At 33.2% G+C, this 27,974-nt stretch overlaps 1 protein-coding gene across 1 annotated transcript; it reads left to right on the top strand.

Moving 5' to 3' along the window:
• Positions 1-27,945, top strand: LOC131843647 (cyclin-G-associated kinase). The gene is made up of 19 exons (XM_059192322.1): positions 1-236; positions 3,333-3,737; positions 4,116-4,213; positions 5,037-5,262; positions 5,663-5,818; positions 14,313-14,544; positions 15,314-15,431; positions 15,916-16,152; positions 17,242-17,405; positions 17,843-17,926; positions 18,432-18,537; positions 19,067-19,224; positions 22,221-22,429; positions 24,311-24,660; positions 24,999-25,164; positions 25,781-25,979; positions 26,296-26,494; positions 26,846-27,007; positions 27,525-27,945. Exons 1-19 carry the CDS (start codon positions 104-106, stop codon positions 27,633-27,635), a joined length of 3,513 nt encoding a protein of 1,170 aa, XP_059048305.1. The 5' UTR covers positions 1-103; the 3' UTR covers positions 27,636-27,945.
• Positions 27,946-27,974: the final 29 nt, after the last annotated feature.

Genomic DNA, 27,974 nt, shown 5'->3' with positions numbered 1-27,974 from the left:
AACCATTCCAAATCTAAAATGGATCCAACTAGAAGTTACTGATTAAAATTAAGCTATTATTTTCCATAATCACCAAATCTTAACTGCAAATTAATATTTCAACATGAGCGTCTTTAAATCGGCCATGGGCTACTTCAGTTCTGGAGGAGCCAATGGTGGTAGTGATAATGATTTCGTTGGTCAGTTCGTTGAAATTGGAAACATGAAACTGAGAGTGAAAAAAGTAATTGCAGAAGGTGAGTTGGATATCTAAAATTTTTAAATAAGAGTAGTCACTAATAAATAATTTCTTAACGTGTGGTTTTGTTTTCCGAGTTTTGTAATAAATATCTCTTATAAATCATTGTATTCTAATTTTAACGTCATAATGACTGCCTATTTATGGGGGCGGATTAAAATTTTTGTATTTTTATTGATAACCGTCACGTCTTTGTCTCATTATTTCGTTTCTTATAATTTCACGCACTTTGATAACTAAGATCTCTGCTTGGCTTCGCTCTCAATCTGTTACATTTATTGACTTATTTTATATCTAGAATTTTGCAATGTATGTAACAAGAAAATTAATCTCTTCTGATCAATATCAAATATAAATGGGATTGCATTTCTGGCTTGAAATAAGTTACATAAAAATTCATCATTATTCCTACGCTTCAGAACTTAAGTGGATTTGGACTCTGCAGTTTCAAAGGACACTCCTAAGTGTGCACAGAAGGATTCCTGTGCACACTTAGGTTGTGGAATAAACTACCTGTCGATGAGGTGGCATGGGGTTTTCCAAGTAGTATATATTAAGGTTTCTTAAGGGTTGACAATACACTCATCCCTGACCTGAACTGATAATATATATTCCTAGCAATGTACCATGTCAGGATGACCTCCACATGGTTTTCTCCTGGAAACCATGGTTATAAATTCTTGGTAAATTTGTCACAATGGGCTAACTGACCTGATCTCAGGCTCATCTTATCATCCTTCACTGGTGCCCTGCCAGCGTAATCCGTTAGTGTAAGCGGATGCATCATTCCATTATCAACCATGTTGTGGTGTAAAAAGTTTAATATCTCCAGTTATATTAAAGACTAATTGTATTATACAGTAATGCTAATATGATATTTAGTAAATGTTGTACTGTATTAATCTATAGTATATTATTAATTAAATATGGTCTAACTATGTACCAAATTTCATTTGAATCTGTACAATAAAAAATTCTAAGTAATTCTAATATGCAAATTTTCATAATTATAATATTATATAGATATTATTGTATTTAATATAGAGACTACATCATTCAACCAAAAATGTTCTCTTGATACTTTATACAGATTCCAAACAGCATTCTGACAGGACATATTCCTTGATACTCATCTTTGATTTTAAGGAAATCCAAAACCAATTAATTACTGTGATTGGTCATTATTGGGCCATGATTTTATTTAAATCATTTTTTTTTAATAATTAAACCAGTAGAGAGGTTGAATTACTGTTTATCAACTTGATTTGCTCTTGTGCTTCTTGTGAAAATTAAATTACGACCCATTGCTTCACATTGTGGAGTATCTTGTGTTCATTCTTTTTTAGCCTTATTATGTAACTTATTGTATTTTCATTAGCAAGTAGTTGTTTATCATAGAACTAAATACTTTTGACTTTAGTAGATAAAAAATATGTGTATATTCATACTTGTATCTATCAAACTTTACTACATATTTTCATAAAGATTTGTTCAGCCATGTTGTAGTGAAAAAGTAACAAACAAAGACACATATATAGATATATTTGGATTAATATTATTAGTAGATATGGATTAGTACAATTTTCTCAATTTAATTAAATCTAGTATATATTACTGGAGTAAGGTTTAACTTCAGTAATATACAAGGTTTCATTCAATTGAGTAAATTTCTTTCTTATAATGACTAAAATAAAATTTATCTTTATAAAAAATAATAGAATTACATAGTTTAACCCTCAGTTCAATAAAATAGCTGCTCTCTCTTTCTAGTGATAATGTCATAATACAATTATTTCTTATAATAGTATTCTAAAATCATTATTAATTATTACTTCAAATGTTTATAGTGATGATTCAAAACCAGGTTAAATTAATTAATTGTTAATAATGAATTTGTTTAGGAGCTTAGAAATTGAAATAATGTTATATATTCACTATTTTTTAAATAAGGAAATACTTTTAAAATAGTTCTCAATCATTATGGTATGTTTTGCTTGGTCTCCTTTCTATAAGGATACATGCAGATTCTGATGCTGTGTTGTATCAAACATACTAAATTATATTTTTATAAATCTGTATATGTTTGTACCATCATAATGTATTGACTATTAGAACTATTGTTTTTGTTCCACAAAACAATACCAACATGAAATCATGATAAGACTTTCAAATTTCAATTATGTTTGGTGTTTACACTACTACCATGGGCTTAGAGCATGATGGTTATAGCCTCGCCACTGTAACATTATGTATAATGTGATGAGGTGTCATTACTTATTTTATTTGTTACCCATAGTATCTAGTGTGGGGTAGATAGTATACAGGTGAAATAACAGTACTGCATTGACAAACTTTTGTTAGTGTGCTACATGGTTTATTCATAGCATGTATACTAGACATGGGTCTTAATGACTAGAATTGACTTTACACTAAAGTTATATGTATGTGTTATGTAGAGACGTAAACTAATTAATGTTTTGACAGAAATATTACATGTGTAGGCACAGGCTGTTCCAGATGAGTTTGATTTTGAATGCCAAACCAAATGTCCGAAAAACCAATTTCAATATTAGAATGCATATGGCTGCTGTTTTGGAATGAATAAAATATGTTAATAGAGTCTTTTTTATATTCATTTTTATCCTCACATCTCTATGTACAGAATTTATGATATAACTGATAACATAAATTGTGTATATAAAATTGAAAATTTGTAATACTTTACAATATTTACTTAGCTCTATTAGGCGAAAAATTAATATGGACATGTCTTTCAGTGTTGTCACTTTTCTTTTTCAACTTCATCAATGTGCATTAATGTTCTGTTTTTATATTCTTCCTTATAATTACATCATCATCTTAAAGGGCTCCTATTATACTATTAACTTTAAACATATTGGCAATTCTTCCATTTTCCCTCTTTTTTCCCCTCTTCTCTTTTTCTCCAATACTAATCACGATCCTATCTTACCAATCTACCATTCTTTATAACTCACTTAATTATTTCTTGATCGTAGATACGCCAACCAAACAAACCATACAACAACAAACCAAATTATACATTTCTTTATTTAAAAATACTTTTGTTTTACAGGTGGATTTGCATTTGTTTTTGTTGCTCAAGATGTGTCGTCTGGTACAGAATATGCCTTAAAAAGGCTGATGGCAGCTGATGAACAAGCGAACAAGAATATTATTCGCGAGATTAGTCTATTAAAAAAGTTATCTGGACACACAAATGTGATTAAATATATAGCAGCTTCCTTTATTGATAAGTCAAAGACAGCTCATGGGATGGGCGAGTATTTACTGTTAACCGACCTTTGCACGGGTGGCAGTTTGATGGAGGCTTTACAAAGTAAGGGGCAGGCGTTCCCCTTGCCGACGATCCTAAGAGTATTTTACCAGATGTGTCGTGCTGTGCAGCACATGCATGCCCAAGTTCCTCCTATAGCACATCGTGATCTCAAATTAGAAAATTTCTTAATATGTAATGAAGGTATGTTTTACTTTAGTTAATAAAATTTTAATTAAATTTATTACTTTTAATAGTAATATGTATAAAAATTATTTTCGCTAGAAAATTCGTTCTTACTTAGCCATACGATTAAACCTTATTGAACTTGGTAATACTTTTTTGTGTATTTGAAATAGCAAGCCTTTTATTGTACAATTTTACAACCTTATCTCAATATTCAACTGAAACACAACTTAGAAAAAACCCTGCTTGACAGCTGTAATAGATGATGATTCAGATGCCTATATAGACGACTTTTTATAGTGTACCGCTGCAAATATCTAAGTTTAAATTACATAATTATAGTGTTTATACTACTTACTGGTGCATTTTTTATAATTAGTGCTTATTATGCCTTAGGTACAATAAAACTGTGTGATTTCGGGTCCGCCACTACTGATGTTTACTCTCCTAACCCATCATGGAGCGCTAATCAAAGAAACATGTTAGAGGAAAACGTAAGTATCATAATTAATGTTAATTAATGAAACTATAAAACAAACAAATTGTTTCCTTTAAATTTCCTAGCACCTTATCATGGGCATATACCTAACTATGATTCAAATGAATTAGAAATGTAATTTATAATTAAACTGCATTTAAAAATAATTTTTATTATGATTAAGACTTGATCACAATGACTACTCAAAACTGTGTGAATATGTAATGTAAAGGAGCAGATTATATACTGATACGTTAATGAAGAATAAATGTTCAGAATTTCGCCATTATTTTAATGGTGGAGTCTTTTATTATAGAGGTTGAACGGAACTCTGATGATGCTTTAATCATATCACATAAAATTTTTTGTTAATAATCCAGAAATTGCAGGGAATATTATAGCACCAAATTATATCCCAATTTGAAATTTAGTTTGTATATATTAAACTTTGATCAAAACTCAACAGAAATAAAGTATGAGATAAGACAATAGAAGAATAATTATTCTACTTCACAATATCAGAAACTATGACTTTTTATACGAATTGGTTTCGAAGTGTTCGCAATAAAATGTTCTGTACACTTAATCGACATTTCTTGGCCAAATTATCAACTGTTCTCGGGATTCGGCTATTGTATATACCCAGATTTAGACCTGAAGGTTGTGCTTTTAAACTTGGCTAAAACCAAACAATTGTGTGTCAATTTATATTTCTGACTGACTCTTCGGTGAGGGAAACAGATATTAATAAAAAGTTAAAAAGAGCGTGATAATATGAATCAAATAAAATGCGTCTTATGTCTTTTTAAGAAATATTTAATTTATTTGAAAACTTTCAGCTGGCTCAATTCACAACGCCCATGTATAGAGCACCAGAACTGTTAGACACGTGGGACAATCGAAAAATAGACCATTCAGTAGACATATGGGCCCTCGGATGTATATTGTACACCCTATGCTTCATGCAGCATCCATTCGAGGACTCTGCTAAATTAGCCATATTGAATGGAAATTACAACCTTAATCCCAATGATCAACGATACAAATGCTTTCATGAGATCATAAGTAAGTATGAAACATGTATATTGAGTATAATATAACCTTAAGATTTGAGTATTCTCTCTGTGCCTGTACATACATTATATTTTTTTCAGCAACAATTAACTATTAACTTTTTTAAACAATAGTTGTAAATCAAAAGCATTAGCTTAAATAATAAAAGAGTCATTTAAGTAAATGCTACGTGCTCGTGTATACATAACAATTATTACATATTCTCAATACTATATTAAGTAGTATTTTTAAAAGGGAGTATGTATCATTATGGAACTCATTATGTTCATCTTATTTACACCTAAATGTTTACGTTACGTAAAACTTTATGACGTGTGCACATATTCACTTAATTCCATTTTAGCTGTGAACTGAATGTACGTGTTATGTACATGTCAATATTTGTCCCCAGATGGTTGCCTAACAGTGAACCCCGAGGATCGGCTGACAATAAACAGTGTGCTGGAACGACTGGCGGCGATTGCAGAGTCCAACAATGTCAATCTCAAGCAACCACTCAAATTTGAGCGTAAAAAAGTTGAACAATCTGTGGCCACTAGCTCGCCAGGTAATAAGAAGTCAAGTAAATATTACACTACCATATCCTAAGAGAAAACAACCGCGGCGCGCCTTCTTCCTCATTTTGTGATAGTGATACGTGAGTCGTATAAACGTACGTTGGTTTACGATCGCGATTATCAATTATCCATTCATATCGTTGGTCCATCATTATGTTATGTTGCATTTAAAACTCGAGCTAACAATGGTCAAGTATTTTTTGACTTTTTACACTCAAATTTTTATTTTCCCCGCATACTGTTTGTTTGAGTTCTTTAGAATGGTTATTTTCGTAATGTGAGATTTTTTTACATTCCAATGTTGATAATCACCAAAAATGAGCGTCACCAAAGGTAAGGCAATTTGAATAATATGTTCACAGAATGAAATAAGGTAGTATAGCATTTATTTGACTTTGCATATTATATTTAAATTTATTTTAACAAGCTATTAAATATTATACAACATTTAATATGTTAAGGTTGAATTATTTGAAGGTGTTGAATTTTGGAATTATTTTAGGTAGGAGAAGCTCATCTAGTTTTATTCCACGCTATATTTGATGTTTTTTTCTGAACAGTGAAAGAAAAAAGCTTTAATTTAAAGTTTAAGTCTGATGAAAGACATTAGAAATCCTAATAGTATAAATAATGTAAACGTGACATAATATATCTTTATTATTGAGGAATGTTACATAGTATAGTGGATATATTTAAGCTTAAAATTGTTTGATTCAAAATTTGATCAAGAATATAAATTATGTATGTATATTACCAAAAAGTAAAGTGTGTATTTTTAAAGTACACTCTTCAAACCTATAGCTTTTATAGAAATAGGGTACCTGTCGCTAGTTAGTATACAAAAACTTCTATTTTAGGTAAAACTTAAGTCTACATTCCTATATGTGTTATGGTTCCCGCAACCAACACACCAGGTTTCGAACCCCATTTTCTATATTACTTTTTTATTTAATAAATGTATTTTTGAATTAGGTGTTTATTAGGCATATATTGATATATTTGTGGTACTATTCTCCTAGAAAGATTATCATATTGTTTCGTATACATTATTAGCTTATATTAACACCATTTGAAAATTTCATATTGTTAATCATATATAACTAACACTGGTTTACAGCAATATGTATAGTTTTAAATAAATTCACACTAACATTATGGGCAGCTTGGTAAATCATCAGCACAGGGATTATATCACAATGTCATTGATTTCTTAAATTTATTTTGTGTTTATGACTAGTCGAATTGAAATGGTTTCGTTAAACAACTGGCTGTTATTATTATAAATATAGATATTGATAAAATCAATTTTATTAGTGGAAACATTCCAAAACATTGACAATATAATAAACTGAGGTACAAGTATTATTAAACCTGAGTAGAGTCATTATAAATTTGTTAAGCATTAATCATTCATATGTTCACAATATAGTCCGTTTGTGAGCACTTTATATTGTGGATGATTGACTTAACCAGAGCCATGCGTCCACCACTGTTATGTATAATAATATTTGTATGTGTAGGGATAGTGTTAACGTGATTATAGCTATATTTGTTAAAAGAGACTATCAAATTAATTAGTATTTAGAATACAATCATATTTATACTGCGTGTTTTTGTTGAAACACACTTATTACAAATATTGTCATCACATCACTGTTTTATGGTTAGTCGTGTGACTATGTCGAAGCCTACATTAGTGAAATAAATGAGTATATTCTTCACAGTCATAGTTTGTTTTTATTTTTATTTCAAACGCATTTCAAATACAGAGGTAGCCATGTGAGGCGTAGTCGAGATAAACTGGAGACTTTGGTATACGAGGAAGGAAATTCACTTGGGTAAAATGTTGAGCTATTTCAATGTAAATTTAACACAGTTTTACGGTATGATTTTTTTATTATGCTAAATCTAATATGTATTTTTGCACTTGCACCGTTTAACGCTAATTTGTGACTAACATTTCGCCTAAACAATGCACATTTATACTAACTGTGATCTTTAACTCCTAACAATTAATTCAATTCAGTAATATGGTAATACAAATAGAAATTAAAATATCCAATTGATCATCAGGATGAATGGTGGCTACCGTGCGATTTTCCAGAAACTTTTTGCCATGCACCACCACATTGTGGGATCACCTTCCAGCAATGGTATTTCCTTACCGATACGATAGAGACAGCTCATTTCTTGAAGTTTGTAACCTTAAAGAAACGAGCTTATTCTTTCTTAAAATGCTGGCAATTTCCCTGGTGTTGCGGGTGCTCATAGGCAGCGGTAATTACTTATCATCAGGTGAGCCGCAAGCTCGTCTGGCTTCTATGCTAAAAAAAAGTCACAAATAAGATTGCCATATATTCCAATAGATAAGATTGTCATATGTCATGATTGATTCATAAGTTATAATATTAATTTATTCGTGTGATATAATACAATTCTCTGTGAGAATAATATGAACAATAAGTATATAATAATCAGAAGATTCTCTTATTTTCTTATAATGTTTTTTAAATATTTATTTTAGCTGCAACAATGAATTGTAATCATTCTTAAATTTATTGTTTTATTTTGTCTTCTGTGATTTCGCTAATACATAACTACTTTCATAAATGGATATTTTTGTGTATGCAATTGTTTTTAATTATTTAGCATCAGTGAGGTAAATAATTTCTGGCTATTATAGATTTAATAATTAATTTCAATTTATGGGTTTATATATTTAGTCTTCATAAAACACTCGTTAGTAAAAAAGTTCGTTGTTTGGGGGCAATATATGGGATAGTGTGTGGCGAAGCCACTAACTTCTCTTATAGTTGTTTAGTACTCTGTAATTAGGGTAAACGTTTAATATTGTAGTATTATTAATCCCTTACTAAATAGCACTGTAACGTACTTTTCAGTATAATCAGAAGTACTAATAATGTTATTGTAATGACAGATTTAGCGCCCCATTACCTACTCTAGGTGGGTCTCTCATAAGAGGACTATTATTACGTAGGCCTGGATATTAATAGCTGGTTCTGGCATTTCTAGTCTTTCTCCTCTTGTGTTAAAGTTAAATCTCACTTGGAGATGAAAATTTATTGTAACATAGTGTATTGTCACTACAAGGACTTAGGACACTACAATACGGTATTGTGGAGTATGTGAATTAGTATAGTAACTGAATAGAGTACGAACAATGAGTTGTAATTCTATTGATAATTGAATATCAACTATAATCAGTTCAATTACAGACGATAGCAGTGTGCATACGCGATAACACTCGTATCGTATATTAAATTATTTTTCTTCTGTGTATGGTTGATATGACACTAAATTAGCAGATATTATTACATTACAGCATTTTAGCCTCTAAACTATCTAGTCCGTAATGCTAACCTATAACAAAATAAATAAGTAAAACATGTTTATAATTCATGATTGTAGACCAAACGACTAGGTCACATACTATTGGTCTGCAATAAATAAATTTCTATTATGTTATATTTCCGGTATATTGTCATATCTTTATATTAGAGAATACTGGAGGTGTGTCTATTAATATCATATAGGAATGAATTATTAAGTATAAGCATAGTAGCAAAAAATATATTTTATTTTTAATAAGTAGACTACTTAGTACCTGATTGTTATAGAATATTATAAAACATACATTAAGGTATAATGAGATTAGGCACAATTAGTCAATCAATCGTCACACATATGCTAAAGACTTAGTCAACTTCTGCACTTTTCATATTTTCCTACGGTCAAACATCGGTGAAAGTAGCTGTACATTTTAATCGATTTTGGGCCTTATTCTAACAGCATAGATTACATAATTTCATCGTTATTCAGTTCACGCAATGTCATAGTCTAAACTAGTATGTATATTTGTATAGTGTCTTCAAGTGTGTACCTATATTTGTTTATGGTGTGGTTGAGGAAACATTATATTATTCATATACTAACAGTAGTATGATATATAAAGATGTATGGTGTAATGGAAAAGGTATATCGATCCGAAATATAGAATATCGAAAAAATCGTGATCACAACAAATTTAGATACTATATTAAGATAGCTCAAAAAAATATTTTAAAGAAACTTTTTCTTCCTTTTTGTAAGGTTTTTCCTTTTTCCATGGAGACATTAAATAATTAGTTTTTATTCTATGTAACTGTTATTGAAGACCTGAGTCACTTGTGGATATTTATCAGAACTGATTATAAAATTAGTAGGCACGTAATAATCAACCATTAATTTTATACAACTACTACAATATAATACTTAAAGTCCTTAATAACAAGACTCAGCCATATCATATATACTTAAAAAGTAAAAAAAATATCTCCCAAAACAGATATTCAGGCGCATATATCACAACTTTATGATCAGAACTACTAGTTCATAAAAAAGTACACACATCAAGTAAAATCACTTGCTCACTGAATTTTATAGTGACTGCTTGATTTATTTTCTATTAGGTACTTATATACAGTGTCCCTTATCAAAATGTAATCTATATTTGAAGATTACTAAATGTTGAATGAAATAACTACTAATACATTAATTGTAGTAATATAGTGTACGTATATAGCTTGGTCGTAAGAACTTGATATCTGAAGTTATATAACGATTTAAAAAAAAATGTAGGCCGTTTCGTGCATGCGTTTATTACATTTAGAATCAATGCTTTATTATGTTTTGTTTGAATGAACTTGCAACATATACCCTGCATGTAAGTGTGCGTAGATTCTTATAAAGTTCCACGCCATTATTGTGTAATTTTAATATTCATACTAGATATAGGAGTATAAATTAATAAAGGAATATAAGTAATAAATTCATATAAAAAGACTTAATTGAGACAGATTTTAAACGAGAATAATATTACTAAAATTATTTGGTTTTACGTTTCAACTGCTAACTTTAAATTATTAGTTTGCATGACAAAGTTATAAATTTAAATGAATGTAATAATGAAACACTTAAAGGCCTTTAATAATGAAAAACTATTTTACCTAGGCCTAAATAAAATATCATAGATACACAAGTAAACGGCGTTGTACTTTATATAGAATAATTGTACTGTTTGATTGCATTACATATCACGTTTTCTTTTTCATTTTAGGTGTTTTCAACTTTTTCGGGTGCCCAATTGTTTTCTCGTTTAAATGACCCGCGGTGCTAGCATGAGCCTACGGACTTCACTCACACTGACCGCTTCCTAGACCATTGGATATGCTCTCAATGATGAGTATTTATTTTTATTTATTAATGTATAATAAACTATTTTGTTTATGTCTGTAAGCTAGTTTATACTAGGGCTATCCAAAACTGTTTACAAGTCTTACATACACTCATTTGTTATATTACTATTACTTTATAGTATACTAATGTATTTTTATATTAATGTTAATTAAAAATACATTATTATTCAATGTGAAATTGATAATAATTTATAATAGAAACTTTATTTATACTTACGTACTTACAAATAGGATCTCAACTCCTTATTTCTTTTAATAACAATTTATTTTTGTTTTTCGTATACTTTATAATTATTGATCTTGTTCAGTGTCTCCATATGAAGTAACAAGATCATTTTTGTTATATTCAGTCGAGATAATAGACTTGCTAATATTTATTTAAAACAAAATTGGACAGAACTTCGTACTTACAAATAAATAAAATTATTGTGTAATGATCCAATTGTATTAGTAGAAGTATAGTATTTTCTACATAGGTATACAGGTCTATGATAAATCCATAACAATTTAACCCCATCGAGGAGCCATTTTTTTACACTTTGCTCATATTTAGCTTAATATCATCTGTATGCTGTGGACATTTTTATCCAAATCAGTCCAGCCGATTTCATGCGAACTTTCAATACATAGACAAACCACATCACCCAAACAGATAAGTGGCCATAAATCTTTTTAATTAATTTCAGTAGTTACCTACTTAATACTTATGAACAGCATTTAAAAATTGTACAGCATTGACTCTGATATAATTTTGTCATATATTAAGATACCGTTTATCTTTACTTTTATATATTATAATCGTGCACTTGTATAAATATTGAAAGACAATAAGTATAAATAGTGTAGGTAGATAATCATAGTCCCGAAACTTTGTTCATTCATATTAGTTGAGAAATATTTTTCAAACTTATACATATTAGTTTTTTTTTAAGACGGGGTTCCAGGCGTTATTTACAGAGGATGTATTTATGCTGTTAAGGGCTTAACTTATTTATAATATATTTTTTTTAACTTACTATTATTTATACTTTCGGTCAGTCTTCAGGTTGTCTGAAGTCTACTAATGTTTTGAAGAAACCCGCGTTGTTTACTACTTTTCGCCCAATCTGAGTCCAACTGAGAATTAGGCAACTTAACCAGTGATCGACTCTATATCAGGGCTCGATAAATACGTCGGTATTCCAAGGAAACGCTTTGCTGGAACTTGAGGCTTATATTTACTCAATTATTTTAGGAAAATATTGTCTATTTATTGTTATAATAATACCAGTCGTATATAGTCTCATTGGACCGTATCCTATATGTTCTAGATCCAGGACAATATACCTTATTCCGCAGGGCAGTTACATTATTATTTGATGTATTATGAATTGTTTAGCAAACCAGGTGGTGATTTTCCAAGCTTTTCAATTTAAATATCTATCTATATAAGAGTAAGCTAACTGTGCAAATAAAATCTGCATGTTTAATGGGAACTTAAAATTTAGGAATCTTTAGGAAACATCACAATAAATGTTGCTTTCGTCATCTTGTTGATCGACACCGACGAGTTGTATTCATATTCATATATATATATATATAAACATTCCGAATTCCTTTGCACAGCCCTTTACAACACTTACAAGGGTACAAAAATAACGTGTTTGAACACGTCATAGTATTAATATGTTACCATGTTAGATTATAGATAATTTATTTTGTACCAAGTAATCATTATGGGAATATATATAAATATATAATGTCATCTATAGTATTGAACACACCACATGTTGATATTTGAGATTGATATGCAACTTAAAAAAATCTATATGTTAGAACCACAACGGTTCCATGAATAAAGCAGTATAAAGTGGAATTGGGAACGGTGGTACAAATCGGTCGTTACTTAATGCGGTCACACATTATTCGGTTTAGTCGGACTATTATCGTATGTCATCCCGTTCCGATAGGCGCATTTTAAAGAGCGTAGCAACCATATGCTCATAGGACGGTCGCTCTAAATTGAATAATGTGTGACCGCACTTACACGCATTTGGTGTGCTTATACTTTAGGTGTTTGTATTCTCTTTTATTCTACTATTATTAGGTTTATCTAGTTTTTTACTGTGACTTCATCCGCATTACTCGTTCTTATGTGAATATTATAAAAAAAATATATCATATAGCCTAGCCTATATTCCTTATTGCAGTCTGTTAGTTATAGCATTTTTGAATCAATATATTAGTAAATTATTATACTTATATTATGTATATTGCCTAGCGCAGACTGCAACAGTACTTTTCCTGTAACAGTAATAACATCTATACAAATTTCCATTTTATAGAACTAGCTTCCTCCTATATATTGAGGATAGTAATAAATGCATAAATATTATTCATAATTTAATATTTAACTATTAAATATAACAATTTATGTTTTTCACATAGTTACCTATCAAGGTGCTTGTTACAGTTATTTATTATGATGATAATATTCACTTAAATTTTTATTTTAAATTAGATAGGTAATTATTATTTCTTATTATATCGCCCTCTAAAAGGGCGTACCAGAATTACATTCGAATTTTTAAATACTTTGTTATAAATATATTTTCTAAGTTTAAATTACCCTTAAAACATAAGTGATAATTATATTGACTATTTAATATTCATTAAAAACAAATGTGTTGTGATATTGATTTTCTTTTTGACGTTTTGAATTTCTTTGACGATTTTATGTATAGTATTCTATTATTAATATTTGTTAACATTCCATCACATTTTGAAAAGATGTTTGTTGCATTAATAATTAAAGAATGTATTGTTTTGTTATATAATTTATAGATGAGCAATATTTTTGTTACTATTAGTGACCTAAGAGATTGATATGTAAGATATTTAATTTTAATAATAAATAGCATATAAATCATCTCCATCTTTTTTTTATATATACTTTACATTAATATACCTATTTGATTACTTAAAACAGTGGATAGGTACGTATATTATAAATTAGAAACTTATATTAACAACATTGACTTATCGTTATTAAAATCAATCAATAACTGTTTGCTCTATCATAAATAATAGAATCATAAACATTTCTATACTATAATTATCATATTAACATAATATATATAATTAAATTGGAAGGTTATGTATACTAATGATCAGTACTATTAAATTCATAGATTTCTTAACATACTTAGCTAATAGGATAGCTTGCAAAATAAACATAATTTTTTTTTAGCGACCAAAGACCAACCAACGTGTAACAGCCAGGAGGTTCCGAATTCTCGTCCTCCAGAACCCAGCCGGCCGCCACCGCCTGCCCGCCCTCCCGCCGCTCCTCACTACGCTGCCCCTCTACCCCAAACGCCTGCTAACTCGGGAGGATTGTTCTCATCTATTAAAGGAGGCGCTGGTAGCTTCCTGAAAAATTTGAAAGATACATCTTCCAAAGTCATGCAGACTGTGCAACAGTGAGTAGAAGTATACAGTTTAAATATTATAACAATAAATTAATATTTACGATCTAAGATATTTATTTCTTATTTGATTTTAAGAAATCACTTACGCAGGAAAATTACATACATAATATTTAGTGAAGCGAGTTATAAATTAAAAACTTACCTTAATTACATATATAATAAATTATGAAATGTTATGCGATATGATGCAATGGATTGCTTATGATGTAAGGGCAATGTTTGGTTAACTAGCATAATTTATATTTTAATCCACAAACCCGAAGTTGTATAATATTAGTGTGAGACGAAATTGAGAGTACCAAGCTTTTTATTTATTTAATAAGGATCATAAACTGGTCTACAATAGGAAATGTTATCAATATTTTACATAAACTTTGAATTATATTATTGTAAACCCAACATTGATATTCTCAGATTACATTTATAGTTTTACAAATTGTGGGTCTTACATAATAAAATTTAATTTAAAATACCAATCTGAAATTAAAATTAGAACCACACCTAAATAGTAAATATTAATTTACTATTTAGGTAATTCATTACATAGTATAATTGTTTTATACTAGTAGCTATCGCTGTCTGTCTGTCCCTATGTATGCTTAAATCTTTAAATTACGCAACGAATTTTGAAGCGGTTGTATTTTAATAGATAAAGTGATTCAAGAGGAAACCGGCGCGAGTAGCTAGTAAATAATAATAATAATAAGGCTCTATGAAACAATATCACATAATTAATAATAATTATTATTATTTGTGACAGGTCAATCGCTAGAACGGATTTAGATGTCAGCTATATAACTAGTCGAATAATCGTGATGCCATACCCCTCGGAGGGATTAGAGAGTGCTTACAAGACCAACCACATAGATGACGTCAGGGTAAGTAACTTAATCACTCACATTGAAATTAAAAGTTCCTTATAAATAGAGATAATAAAGGAGACATTGACGCAATCTTTTATAGGTAAATCAAAATATTCCTATTCTTATAAAGCGGTACCTACAAAATAAATTTTTGCGAGAAATTGAACCCATGACCATCGGAAGTACGTCGTTGTGTTAAACCACTTGACCACCGAGGCCGTCATGTATAAACAGTACCAAGGCTGTTACTTCATCATGTGACGCCTTCATAGCATTCATGGTACTCCTATTGCACTACGCTTTTACGCTTTTGAGGAAAAAATGATTCCATACCACTATTTTCACTTTTCTAAAATCTTAAAAAAAAATCTTGGCAGTAAAATATGCGAGATGTATGATGTATGTATGTTTCTCTTTACCTCTTGTTTGATAACGAATATTCACTAGATACTATGGTTCAACGTAGTTCCACTTAAATAATAATATATATTATTATTAGGCGTTCTTAGAAAGTCGTCACCCTGGTGGTAAATACTGCGTTTATAATGTGTGCCGCGGCTCGAGGTCGCAGTTCTCCCGACACGGGGGCGGCGGGGGCGGCGTGGAAGCGTGGCGGGCCCTGTGGCCCACGCCCACACACAGGGCGCCTTTGCTGGCCCCATTCTACTCATTGCTTCAAGATATGTACCAGTACCTGGGGAAGGACGATCGGAATGCTCTGGTCATTACTTGCCAGGTATGTAGTGTGGAAATTACAATATAACTCAATTACTCCCACTTAGCATGTCTTTCAGACGCGTTGTGTGAAAAAGCTATGAAATTAAATTAATTTTATCTACTATAAACTGTAGATATAGTAGTTAAGTAAATTAAGCCGTGTGGCTAAAGGTAATAATACTTAATTATTTTGTGGGAACTGTTTAAATGTGACTATTTGGAAGCATGCAATTATTTATTTTCATTTCTAAGTGAAACCTTACAGCTAGGTTATACCTTATAGCATCCAAGTTACGCTTTAGTATTTAGAAGTGTAATTTTCCTAATATTTCCTACAAGCTTTGCGGAGATGTGACTTAACTTTTGATAATTTGTTCACTTTGAATTTCAGTATTCGTTTTGTATAATGTAAAAAATCATAATTATATAATCAAAGAAGCCTCGACAGAGGAGATTGTCCTTAAAGTGGCTTTGAATATTCAAAGCCACTTTAAGGACAATCTCCTCTAGGGTCGTTTAGCGCTGTGATAGAAAATAAGCATACGGCGCATCTGATGGTAAACGGTTACCGTAGGCTGTGGACGCCTGAAACACCAGGGATGTCACGTGCACGTTGCAAATCACCAAAAAATCGTACCGTACAGATTTAACTTAGTTTTTGTACTAAATAATTGTAGAACAGTGATTAACAGATGAGATAACCATTACTTGACCAATACTGATGTTCTAAGTTTATTTCCTACTCTTTACTTTTACCTACTATAATGCAACGCTAGCAGTAACCCTATCCTTCATGCTATCATCGGCGAAATGTCGTCTTATGATGTTGTCCACCAAAACGACGACAGTGACGATGCCTCTGAATGTCACTTCCATTGTGACTGTTCTAAGTATTTTGTATTTTATTAAAACCAAATATCACTTTACCATAGGATGGCAAAATTATGTCAGGCATCAGCTTCATGCTATTTTAGATTAAAATGTCGGCTTATGCAGTTGTTACTAGTCACAAAAACGACTATGGCACAATACATCTGAATGTCACTTTCCATCGTTACTATTCTGAGCACTTTGTATTTTATTAAAACCTAATGTCTCTTTACTATAGGACGGCAAAATGATGTCATGCATGGTGCTTTGTGGGTTGCTGTTGTACTCTAAGCTAGTGACGGTGCCGGAGGATGCTCTCCAGATATTTGCGGTTAAGCGCTGCCCCATCAACATTCCGCCTGGTCAACTCAGATATCTCTATTACCTTAGTAATATAGTAAGGTTAGTTCTAGTTATACAAATTAATAAATTATGTTAAAATTTTAAGGTTGCTGATGAAATTAATATGTGCCATATCTTAGTCTGTTTGATAGGCCGTATTATTTTTCATGGTCTTTTAGGAACTTAAAAAAACTCTCTTGCAATTACAAAATATGAATCATCTCTCGAAAAACTCGACATTCAAGTAGCTATTTATTTACTTTTTTTTACACAATTTTGCTAGCTGGCAGTTTGTATTTACACAAAATCTTAAAAAAATAATTCTCGAAGAACATTTAATTGAAAACAACAACATCATTTTTGTGAGGAGTCTGATTTCCAAAAGTCTATTTAAGTAAAAATTATTTCTAATATTCTTTACGATATAGTACATGCGTTAGTTATAATTCTTATTGTATTCAATTCTAATGAATTTAATTAAATATTAATAATTACAGGCCAGAACCAGTACTCCCTCACTTTAGACCAGTGACTTTGGTGTCTATAACTATTCAGCCGGTACCACTCTTCACCAAAGCAAGGTAACTACACTAGACTTTTTATCTGAAATATCACAATTCCGCTCTAGTATCATAAATATCATAAATGATTTTAAAATATTGAACCTCCGACGTAAATAGTGTTATATCTGTGACATGGGTGTGTTGTTGTGTGTCATCTTAGTCCTATGAAACCTACGAAACAAATACTTATGCCGTGTTTTGTTTGTAACCTAACGTAACGTAGTTGTTAAACGAGTGGACCGATTAGCCATGCTGTATCCTTGTTTGTAAACTGACGTGATCGAACTTGTTCTTGGCTAGAAATATTTTTATTTTATTATTATTAATATACTTTTAGTTTCATTCATCACACTTTTTCCTTAGATAAATTCATCTGGGTTGTTAGATTAAAATGATTTATTATAATTTTTTAAGTCCCGGAGAGAAACAAATAAATATAGGATAATTAAGCAGTGCTTTTTCTGAAAGAAACTGTAAAAACGGGAGTATTGTTATACCTCATAGTATTTTTTGTACTTTTCAGAGATGGCTGTAGACCCTATATAGAAATTTACAACGAAGATAGACTGCTGCTGTCCACAATGCAGGATTACGATAGATTACATATGTATACTATGGCAGAAGGAAAGGTGAGTTACATTTGTACGACATTATTTAATTAAGGCTGTGCAGCTAAATAGAAGAAATGTGGTATGAACTTGGGTAATAGGTAATCATTTTTTTGACATTTGTATTAATGAGTATGACTGTTTATATCGGTCTACGTGTTTTCTATTATATTATGTATGTATTTTAAAAATATATATAAATATATTTGTATCATTTGTTTAGTATCTATAAAATCTGATCTGCTTAGCTTGGGATTAGATTCGGCTGTATAAATTCTCCTGAGATATATTACTATTTTAATCCGTAAAGCAAAATGTTTAAATAGAGAACGAGTATAGAATATGAAATTCTGCATAGAAACACATTAAATCTATAAAAAAAAACATCACATTACTCACATCATTTGACCACCACATGTATGTGACACATCAATAGAGGTCTTTGACAATAGAACCTTAATAAGGATCAAACTTATAATTTAAATAATTATGGTCGAATTTCGACTATTGTACGACCACTAGTTATTATTATATAATGTGTCGTGATCAGGTGACACTGCCTCTGGACACGACGGTGGCGGGCGACGTGGTGGTGTCGGTAGTTCACGCGCGCATGCAGCTGGGTCGGCTTCACGCCGTTCCTATGCTAGCGCTGCATTTCCATACCGGGTTCCTCCCAGCTGACCATCACGCGATCAAGTTCACCAGGTATTCACTGAATGTAACTCTGTTCGTTTTAATTTAGTCTTTAGCATGTATGTAACGATTAATAACTAAACAATTGTCTCTATTAGCGAATACGTGTTCTTTCCACAAGCTGGAACCTAAATACATGAAAGAAGAAGGGAGTAATACCGCTACCTCTGTGGAAAATTTACTATAGTGATTATAATATTAATATTTTATTACTTTCTATATATGTTAGTCCTTAAGGTATATATAATATGGGCCCATATTGTTATATAATTAATATTAAGTTGCCTGAAGTAATAAATGGTCTCGGGCAGTGCGGTTTCAGAGAATCTTTCTCCCGCGTACTGTTCATCATCGCAACCCGGAAGACGTCCACTGCTGGACATAGGCCTCCCCCAAAGATCTCCACGACGATCGGTCCTGCGCTGCTCGCATCCAATGCCTTCCCGCGATCTTGACCAGATCGTCGGTCCACCTTGCTGGAGGCCTTCCCACGCTGCGTCTTCCGGTCCGTGGTCGCCACTCGAGGACTTTACTGCCCCAACGGCCATCTGTCCTACGAGCTATGTGCCCTGCCCATTGCCACTTCAAAGTCGCAATTCTTCGGGCTATGTCGGTCACTCTGGTTCTTCTGCGGATCTCCTCATTTCTGATTCGATCACGCAGAGAAACTCCGAGCATAGCCCTCTCCATTGCCCTCTGAGTGACTCTGAGCTTGTTGATGGGGCCCATAGTTAGCGACCACGTCTCTGTTCCGTAAGTCATCACTGGCAACACACATTGGTCGTAAACCTTCGTCTTGAGACACTGCGGAAATTTGGACGAAAAGATATATCGGAGCTTCCCGAACGCTGCCCATCCGAGTTGGATTCGACGATTGACCTCTTTCTCGAAATTGGATCTACCTAGCTGGATAGTTTGCCATAAGTATACGTAGTGATCGACAATTTCGAGTGTAGAATCTCCGATTTTTACGGGAGCAGGTACGACATGGACGTTTGACATAATTTTCGTCTTGTCCATGTTCATTTTAAGACCTACTCCTTGTGAGACTCTACTGAGGTCTTCGAGCATTTTGCTAAGGTCTTCCAGGGTCTCAGCCATGACCACGATATCGTCGGCAAATCGAAGGTGATTGATGTACTCGCCGTTAATGTTGATGCCCAGCCCGCTCCAGTCCAGAAGCTTAAAAACATCTTCCAACGCAGCGGTAAACAGCTTTGGCGATATGACATCGCCTTGTCTGACACTTCGCTGCAGTTGGATAGGCTTCGAATTCTGGTCGTGGAGGCGAACTGACATAGTGGCGTTTTCATACAAATATTTCAACGCTTCGATATATCGATAGTCAATTTGGCACCGCTGGAGAGACTGTAGCACAGCCCACGTCTCGATCGAATCAAAGGCTTTTTCATAGTCCACAAACGCCAAGCAAAGTGGCAGGTTGTATTCTTCGGTCTTCTGAATTACCTGCCGCAGCGTATGAATGTGGTCTATGGTACTGAAGCCTTTTCGGAACCCGGCTTGTTCGGGAGGCTGGAAGTCGTCAAACCTGCGCGCGAGACGATTCGTGATGACTCTCGAAAACAACTTATAAACATGGCTCAGCAGTGTTACGGGTCTGAAATTCTTCAGAAGCGATTTGTCTCCCTTCTTGAAGAACAGAACCACCACACCCCTTTGCCATGCTTGAGGCGTTTTGCCCTCGAGGATGACGGAGTTGAATAGCTTCTGGAGGATTCGTAGAACAGGTCTACCTCCAGCCCTCAGAAGCTCAGCAGTAACTCCATCATCGCCCGGCGCCTTGTTGTTTTTAAGTTGTTTAAGAGCCATACCAATCTCGTACAGGCTGACGTCCGGGATATCTTCGGTATAGTGTCGGGTTAATTTGGCTCTAGGGTCTTTCGCCGTGTTGTTAACAGGTGCCCGTATTGTCGTGTATAACTGTCCATAGAACTTCTCAATTTCCCTCAAAAGTTCGGGTTTAGACGAAACGATCCTGCCGTCATCCGTCTTAAGTCGCGTCAGCTGGCTCTGTCCGGCAGCCAGATCCCTGTTAAAGACTTTTGAGCCCTTGTTTCTCTCAATAGCCTCCTTTACACAATTTGTGTTAAAGTGGCGTAAGTCACGAGTCAAGGACTTAGAGATCTGCCTGCTAAGTTGCCGATACTGAGAAGCGTCAGTCGGAGACTGCAGGACCATACTTCGCCTTTCATCCATCAATTTGAGGGTAGAGATAGATATTTTTCCGGTTCTTTCTGCGCGGCGGGTTTTGAAGTGCTTAGACCCAGCCGCACGGACAGTTTCCACGAACCTGTTGTTGTAATCGTCCACGTCAACGCAGTCACCAAGACTTTCGAAACGGTTTTGCAATTCTAGCTGAAAGCTTTCGGGGTTTTGGATCTGTATAGGTGTAGGGCGGAGCGTAGATTTCATCAGTCGGGATCGTTCGAGTTTGAGATTCAGATTCAATGTGCCTCTTACAATCCGGTGATCACTTCCAATTTTGACGGCATTGATCACAGAGACATCATTGAAAATCTGTCTTCTCGTTGACAAGATGAAATCTATCTCGTTCTTTGTGGCACCATCGGGACTAATCCACGTCCATTTCCGGTGTTCCGGCTTCCTGAAGAAGGAGTTCATCATAAAGAGGTTCTCCTTCTCCATGAAGTCGGCCAGCATTTGACCTCGGAAGTTCCGATCACCGATACCAAATTGCCCCACTCTCAGCTCATCACCGCTTCGTTTGCCCAATTTTGCGTTTAAGTCCCCCATGACAACGCTATAATGAGTCTTTGTACTATGTATGGTTCTGGAGATATCCTCATACATAGCCTCAACCTCATCGTCGGAGTGCGTCGAAGTTGGGGCGTACACTTGGATGACGTTAGATTGTGGAATTAACTACCTGTCTTGGGACGTATAGAAATTTTTCATAATTCAACAAGGTTGTAAGAGATAGCTAACTATATTCGTATTTATAACAATTAAAATATAAAATTTCACAGATCAGAAATCGACGGTATCGACGAGTCATCACCAGTCAACGATCATTTTTCATCTAATTTGACTGCGGTGATAAGTCTGGTTGTTCAGAATGGCGAACGGAGAAAACCTCGTAGCGACCTCTGGGAGGACGATCACTCTTTCCCAATACGGACACCGGACATCCTGTTCTCAACCAATCTCGAGAGAGACGAGACTATCGATAATTTTGGTGAGTACTCAAATACTATATGTTCAAGAAAAAGAACAAAATTCTTATATAGTAGAAAAAACTATAATATGAACGAAATATGTATGTTTTACTAAAGTCAAACAAAGTTAAGAATATTTAGAATAAAAAACTTATGCATATGAACAAAAAAAGGGTAATTTTAAATAAATTAACAGTACAGAAATATAATGTATAGCCGTGTTATACGGGGGATATCTGTATTCAGTAGTCTTTATACAAGTGAAGCGCACTACGCCCACATTCAACTTTAAGTACATTGCTTTATAGGTATATTTGTATTTAAATATGTATGTACGTTTGATAGTGATTTAACATACGAGAATAGTAACAATAATATTAATTTCGACTTACCTCATGTTTGTACCTTTAGATTTGCCTCGTCTATTCGCGGCATTGCCTAGCTACTTTACGTATAAGTTCCCGTTGAGTTCCCGTTGAAATTAAAAACCAACCACCAACCAAATCAATAACATTTAAGACTGCTGATGTACAGTCGGTGGAATTTATCGGGCAACCATACGACTAACCGACTGTATATAATTGTGTGTAAAGGGGGTATAAATTTTTAACAGAATATTGTAATTTTACGACCAGGTAATTATTGTTACTGTTTACTATTTATTACTGTTATTTATATATTTATACAGCTAATCTACGAGGAAACGCTGCAGCGATACCTCGGACAAGTATGTTTGGTAGCATATACATATATAATTAGTGGAATCTTTTACATGTAGCATGGATATTGTGACGTATCAAAAAATAAAAAATATATTATGATATCGTGTCGATGAACACTCAATGGATTACATTTATAGGTTTAAATTCGAATTACGTAAATAAGGTTCGTATTAAAATAAGATTTATAATATGTATTTCAATATAAGCTCTGCTTAATTATTTTTAAACATAGAACGAAATTCTTCATTGTCACTCTATCCATCTTTCTATGTAAATAAGATTATATAGTATGTAGTTTTTTTTAAACACAATACTAATAGTCATTGCACTTTTTATTTTTCACGTTTAAGTAAAATTTTAATATATTTCTATTTTGTACATATTCGAATATAGCACAATAATTTTACTTTCATACATTACATTAACCTACATATGAAGTAAATTCGTTAAATTGTAAATTTTATATTTATTTATATTTAATCTACTAGTATTTTGTTTTTATAAAAAAGTTATTTTTAGCTGTGATATTTTCATATTTTATTATATATTTTTTTAAATTCAAATCAACGATTTATGTATAATACAATAATAACTCATTTTTTAATTAATGTTAACAATAATTAATTAAATAGTTTCTTCTGAGTTTGACATTTTGCGTTTAATAATAAACTGTGTTGACTCAAAATTTGGTAATTTCGGGAAGACGGCTTTAATGGTATTGAAATCATTGATTTAAAGTAATTTGTTATTAATGAGTGTTTGATATTAATACTAATAACAATTCTTCATCTTTCCTAGAACTGTTTTTACATTTCGCAATGTACTGTGTGATAAAAAATCATCAAGGATCTACTAGATCTTTGTTGAAGGGATATTATTATGACATTCCATATGTTATAATATTATCACTTGCAACAACCTTGCAGACTTACAGATACATCTATGTAATTTTTTAATGTTACTGTCTAAATTGAGAATATAGTAACTAACGTCGGATAAGTACTTCAAAAATTATTTTCATGTCAAAACATGTATTGTTGCAAAATTTTCTATGTCTTACTAGTGTGAACACTAGCTCACATATATTGTATATTATAAACCTCTACGCTATTACAAGTAAGTTGCGACAGGTATGCCTGTAACAAGTAAAGTAGTAAAATAAATGTTTTGGTGTAACAGTAACAGCCGATTATCCGGTTCGGGAAGACAAGTCGGCCCCCCCTCCGCAACGGCCGCCGCCTCCTCGGCCCCAGTGTGCCGCCCCCGCCGCCCCCGTCGCCCCCGTCGCCCCCGCCGCCCCCGCCGCCCCGGTGTCCGCGCCCGACACAGTTACTCCAGCTTCTACTGTCTCCGACGCAGACTTCCTCAATTTGTCTGGCGCTTCCAGCCGAAACCCGCAAACTGAACCTAAACAGCAGAAAAAGTTGACCAGCGATGATTCCTTTGATTTCTTCGGCATGATGGAGAAGCAGACTGATGAAGGGTTCGGAGACTTCTTGAGTAGCGGACAAGCTGTCGACAATCCTCAGGTGTCTATTTACTGATATAAAGTTACATAATCTCAATAAAGTATTATCACTGTTTTGTGAATAAATAAATATACGATACAAAATAGTCCTCTATAGATATACGACGAATGTACTACTAATAATGAGTCAATTAAAATGTAAATTTAATTTGTAATTAAATTTACATTTTAATTGACTCATTTCTTACAATATAAAATAGTAAATTTCCTTTCAATCAATATTTCTTGTTCCTCACATTACTGCCTGTTGTAAGGTAGAGTATTCTACCAGCATTAAGTCTACCTTTCTACTACATTTTGTTTTAAAGATAACATTATTTAAATAAATATCTATTGCAGCCATTCTCGTCTCAGAGTATATTCGGCGATCTCCCCGCACCGCCGGAGGTGACGGATAAACCGGCCTCGAATACAGGCGACCCACTCAATTTTGATCCATTCGGTCTCAACGACCCTCTACCCAAGCAAGAGCCGCTGTTGACACCACAACAAATACAGGAAGGTGGTAAGCGTTTCCAATTGTAAGTTTATAGGTTTAGCTCTCACTTTGTAATACAGATTGTCTATTGCTTTTATATTTACATCTAGATAGATAAATAATTTATTATTTATCTATCTAGACAAGCAATTTAGACAAAAACAACAAATACGCATAAGTAATCAGTACACATTGAAGGCATAACTCGGAAAAATGTTGTTTATGGGCAAATATACAATATGAAGGCTGAGAAATGATCATTTTTTTGAGAGTTTTGATACAAAAACGGATTTTTTTATTAGTATCTATAGGGATACAAAAAAAAATTCTGTCGAACAGTAACAACTCAATTTTTACTATGAAGAATATTATTGATAACATTGAGACAGTAAATAAAGTCACATTTTTTCAACTATTCTAATGGTGGGCAGCTGCCTTTTACAGCTTCGAGCTGTAATGTCGAGCTGCGGCATAGTCTCAATGTAGGTAATACTCAACTATAATATTAACAATGAAGCGATTCTTTTAGTTACTACTACTTTTGTATTAAGTACCGACACTCAATGTCATGTTTTAGTAATAATATATTATGTATGTTTCTTTAATGTACGTGTTATTGAGATAAAAATAAAATGGTCAACAGGGCGTCCGCAGAGCGTCCCGCTCGAGCAGGCCCAGCCGCAGCAGACGAACAAGGATCCGTTCTCAGACCTGCTGGGCGCCGTGGCCCCGCCCACCACCGCGAGCGCCGCCCCCTCCCGCACGGCCACCCCGCGCGCCTCCCCCGCCCACACCAACACGCACACTCCTGCACGCTCGCCCGCACACCAGCCCGACTACAGGTGAGTCCGTTCATGTCACTCCTGTCGTATTAGTCATGTCTACTTTATTATTAGATTATATTATTAGTAACTAGTGGTCGAAATTCGACCTTAATTAATTGAACTCACCCCCGGTTTTTTACTTCATCATTGGTTATCTATATATATCTCCAAAACTGTAGTATAATGTTAAAACAAGACATATTTCATAATCTATATAAATGTAATTGTCTATATCTCTAATTGACAGATTTATTTTCGCTGTCAAAGTAGCATTACCACATTCATTCTGGTCAATTTGTCAGTTATAGTGTTATATAGAAAGTTTATATTACAGTCGAACTCATTTTGAACCTGCAAAAACACCTGGCGAGGAGAAACCGAAAAAGGCTGGAGACGTGTTTGGCGATCTTCTCGGAAGCCAGGGCTATGACTTTGCGACTAAACGCGACACCGGCCCGAAAACAATGAACGCAATGCGAAAAGAAGAAATGGTCAAGGAAATGGATCCAGAAAAATTAAAGATACATGATTGGGTTCGTACATATGCCTTTATAAATGTTAAAATTACAATTTTTTACTAACCATATCTGTGAAAATTTTATAGAAGATAAGTGAGCATCTTATTTCCAATTGATATATAATATTGCATATTATTTATTTCGGTAAGATTGCTGAGGTACTAGTGTAGATAAATCATGGCAAACCAGCTGACGACCCATATATGGTAAGTCTTAACTGTTGTTTATACACATAAATAATACAAGTTTGATATTCTTGCGTTGCCATTCCAGAGGACTATGAAGCAATGTCTCTTATCCGTTTACCTATGTGTATATGATTTTGGTATAAAAAATTTAAATATGAAGTTAAATTTCTAATAACAGACGGAGGGCAAGAAAGATAACATTCGCGCCCTGCTATGCTCCCTGCACACGGTGGTGTGGGACGATTGTCGCTGGACACGTTGCGACATGTCCCAACTTGTCTCGGCAGCCGACGTGAAACGAAGCTATCGCCGCGCCTGCCTCGCCGTTCATCCCGACAAGGTACCAATTTACCCCACTCCACTTATAATAACAATCACAGGGAAATAGTATGAAGACGCAACACTAACATTATCAATGCTACTTATTCTTAGTAATTGTTAATAATCTATGGTGCGACCAAATACTATTTGAAAAACTAAGTAACTAATTACCTACTTCTATATACCACATTTGTTCCAAATAAATTATTGTTCGTACTATATGCTATATAATATATATACTATATGTATACAGCCTTGGGTGTGGCCTCATTTTTATTATGTAAAGTTGGAATGGAAAACGTACCGACGACCCACCTTAGGATGAGTGGTAACACTTGCCTATATACATGAATAACGTCACGGATCATTTGACAACCGTCATACCACTCATGCTTTGCTATTCCCGAGGACTTGTAATTTCACTGCCAATTTATACCATATAACCAAAAGTTTTTATAAACTATTGCAACTACCATTATAATGTACAACTAAAACGTCCGTATGACCCATGTTTTTAATCTATTCTGCAATTTCAGCAAATGGGGACAACTAACGAAAATTTGGCGAAAATGATATTCATGGAACTGAATAACGCATGGAGCGACTTCGAGAATGACGCCAAACAGCAAAACTTGTTCCAGTCCTAATGTGATTATAAACACGTTGTTATATTTGTTATTAAGTAATATTATCGTAAATTCTGTCATGATCTTATTCTTACAGACAGAGGGTTCAAGTATATAATTCATAATTATGTAACAATAAAAAATAAATAATCATGTTAATGGTGGTAATCAATTATATTTAGTCATTGCTTCATGACTTATTTCTTATTACTTTCCTTAATATTCGAATTGTAGTAAAAAAATGGCAATAAAAAGCCGTAGATACATTTCTGATATATGTGCGCGACTGAACAAGTATATAGTTTACAGAGAAAATTACTGTGTTGTTTAAAATATATATATATATACACACGTATGCTT

Source organism: Achroia grisella, unplaced genomic scaffold, assembly GCF_030625045.1.
Source record: "Achroia grisella isolate CSIRO2021 unplaced genomic scaffold, CSIRO_AGI_Agris_v1 utg327, whole genome shotgun sequence".
Lineage (NCBI taxonomy): Eukaryota > Metazoa > Arthropoda > Insecta > Lepidoptera > Pyralidae > Achroia > Achroia grisella.
Note: the sequence above shows the minus strand (reverse complement) of the source record. Positions and strands in the feature narration are given on the sequence as shown.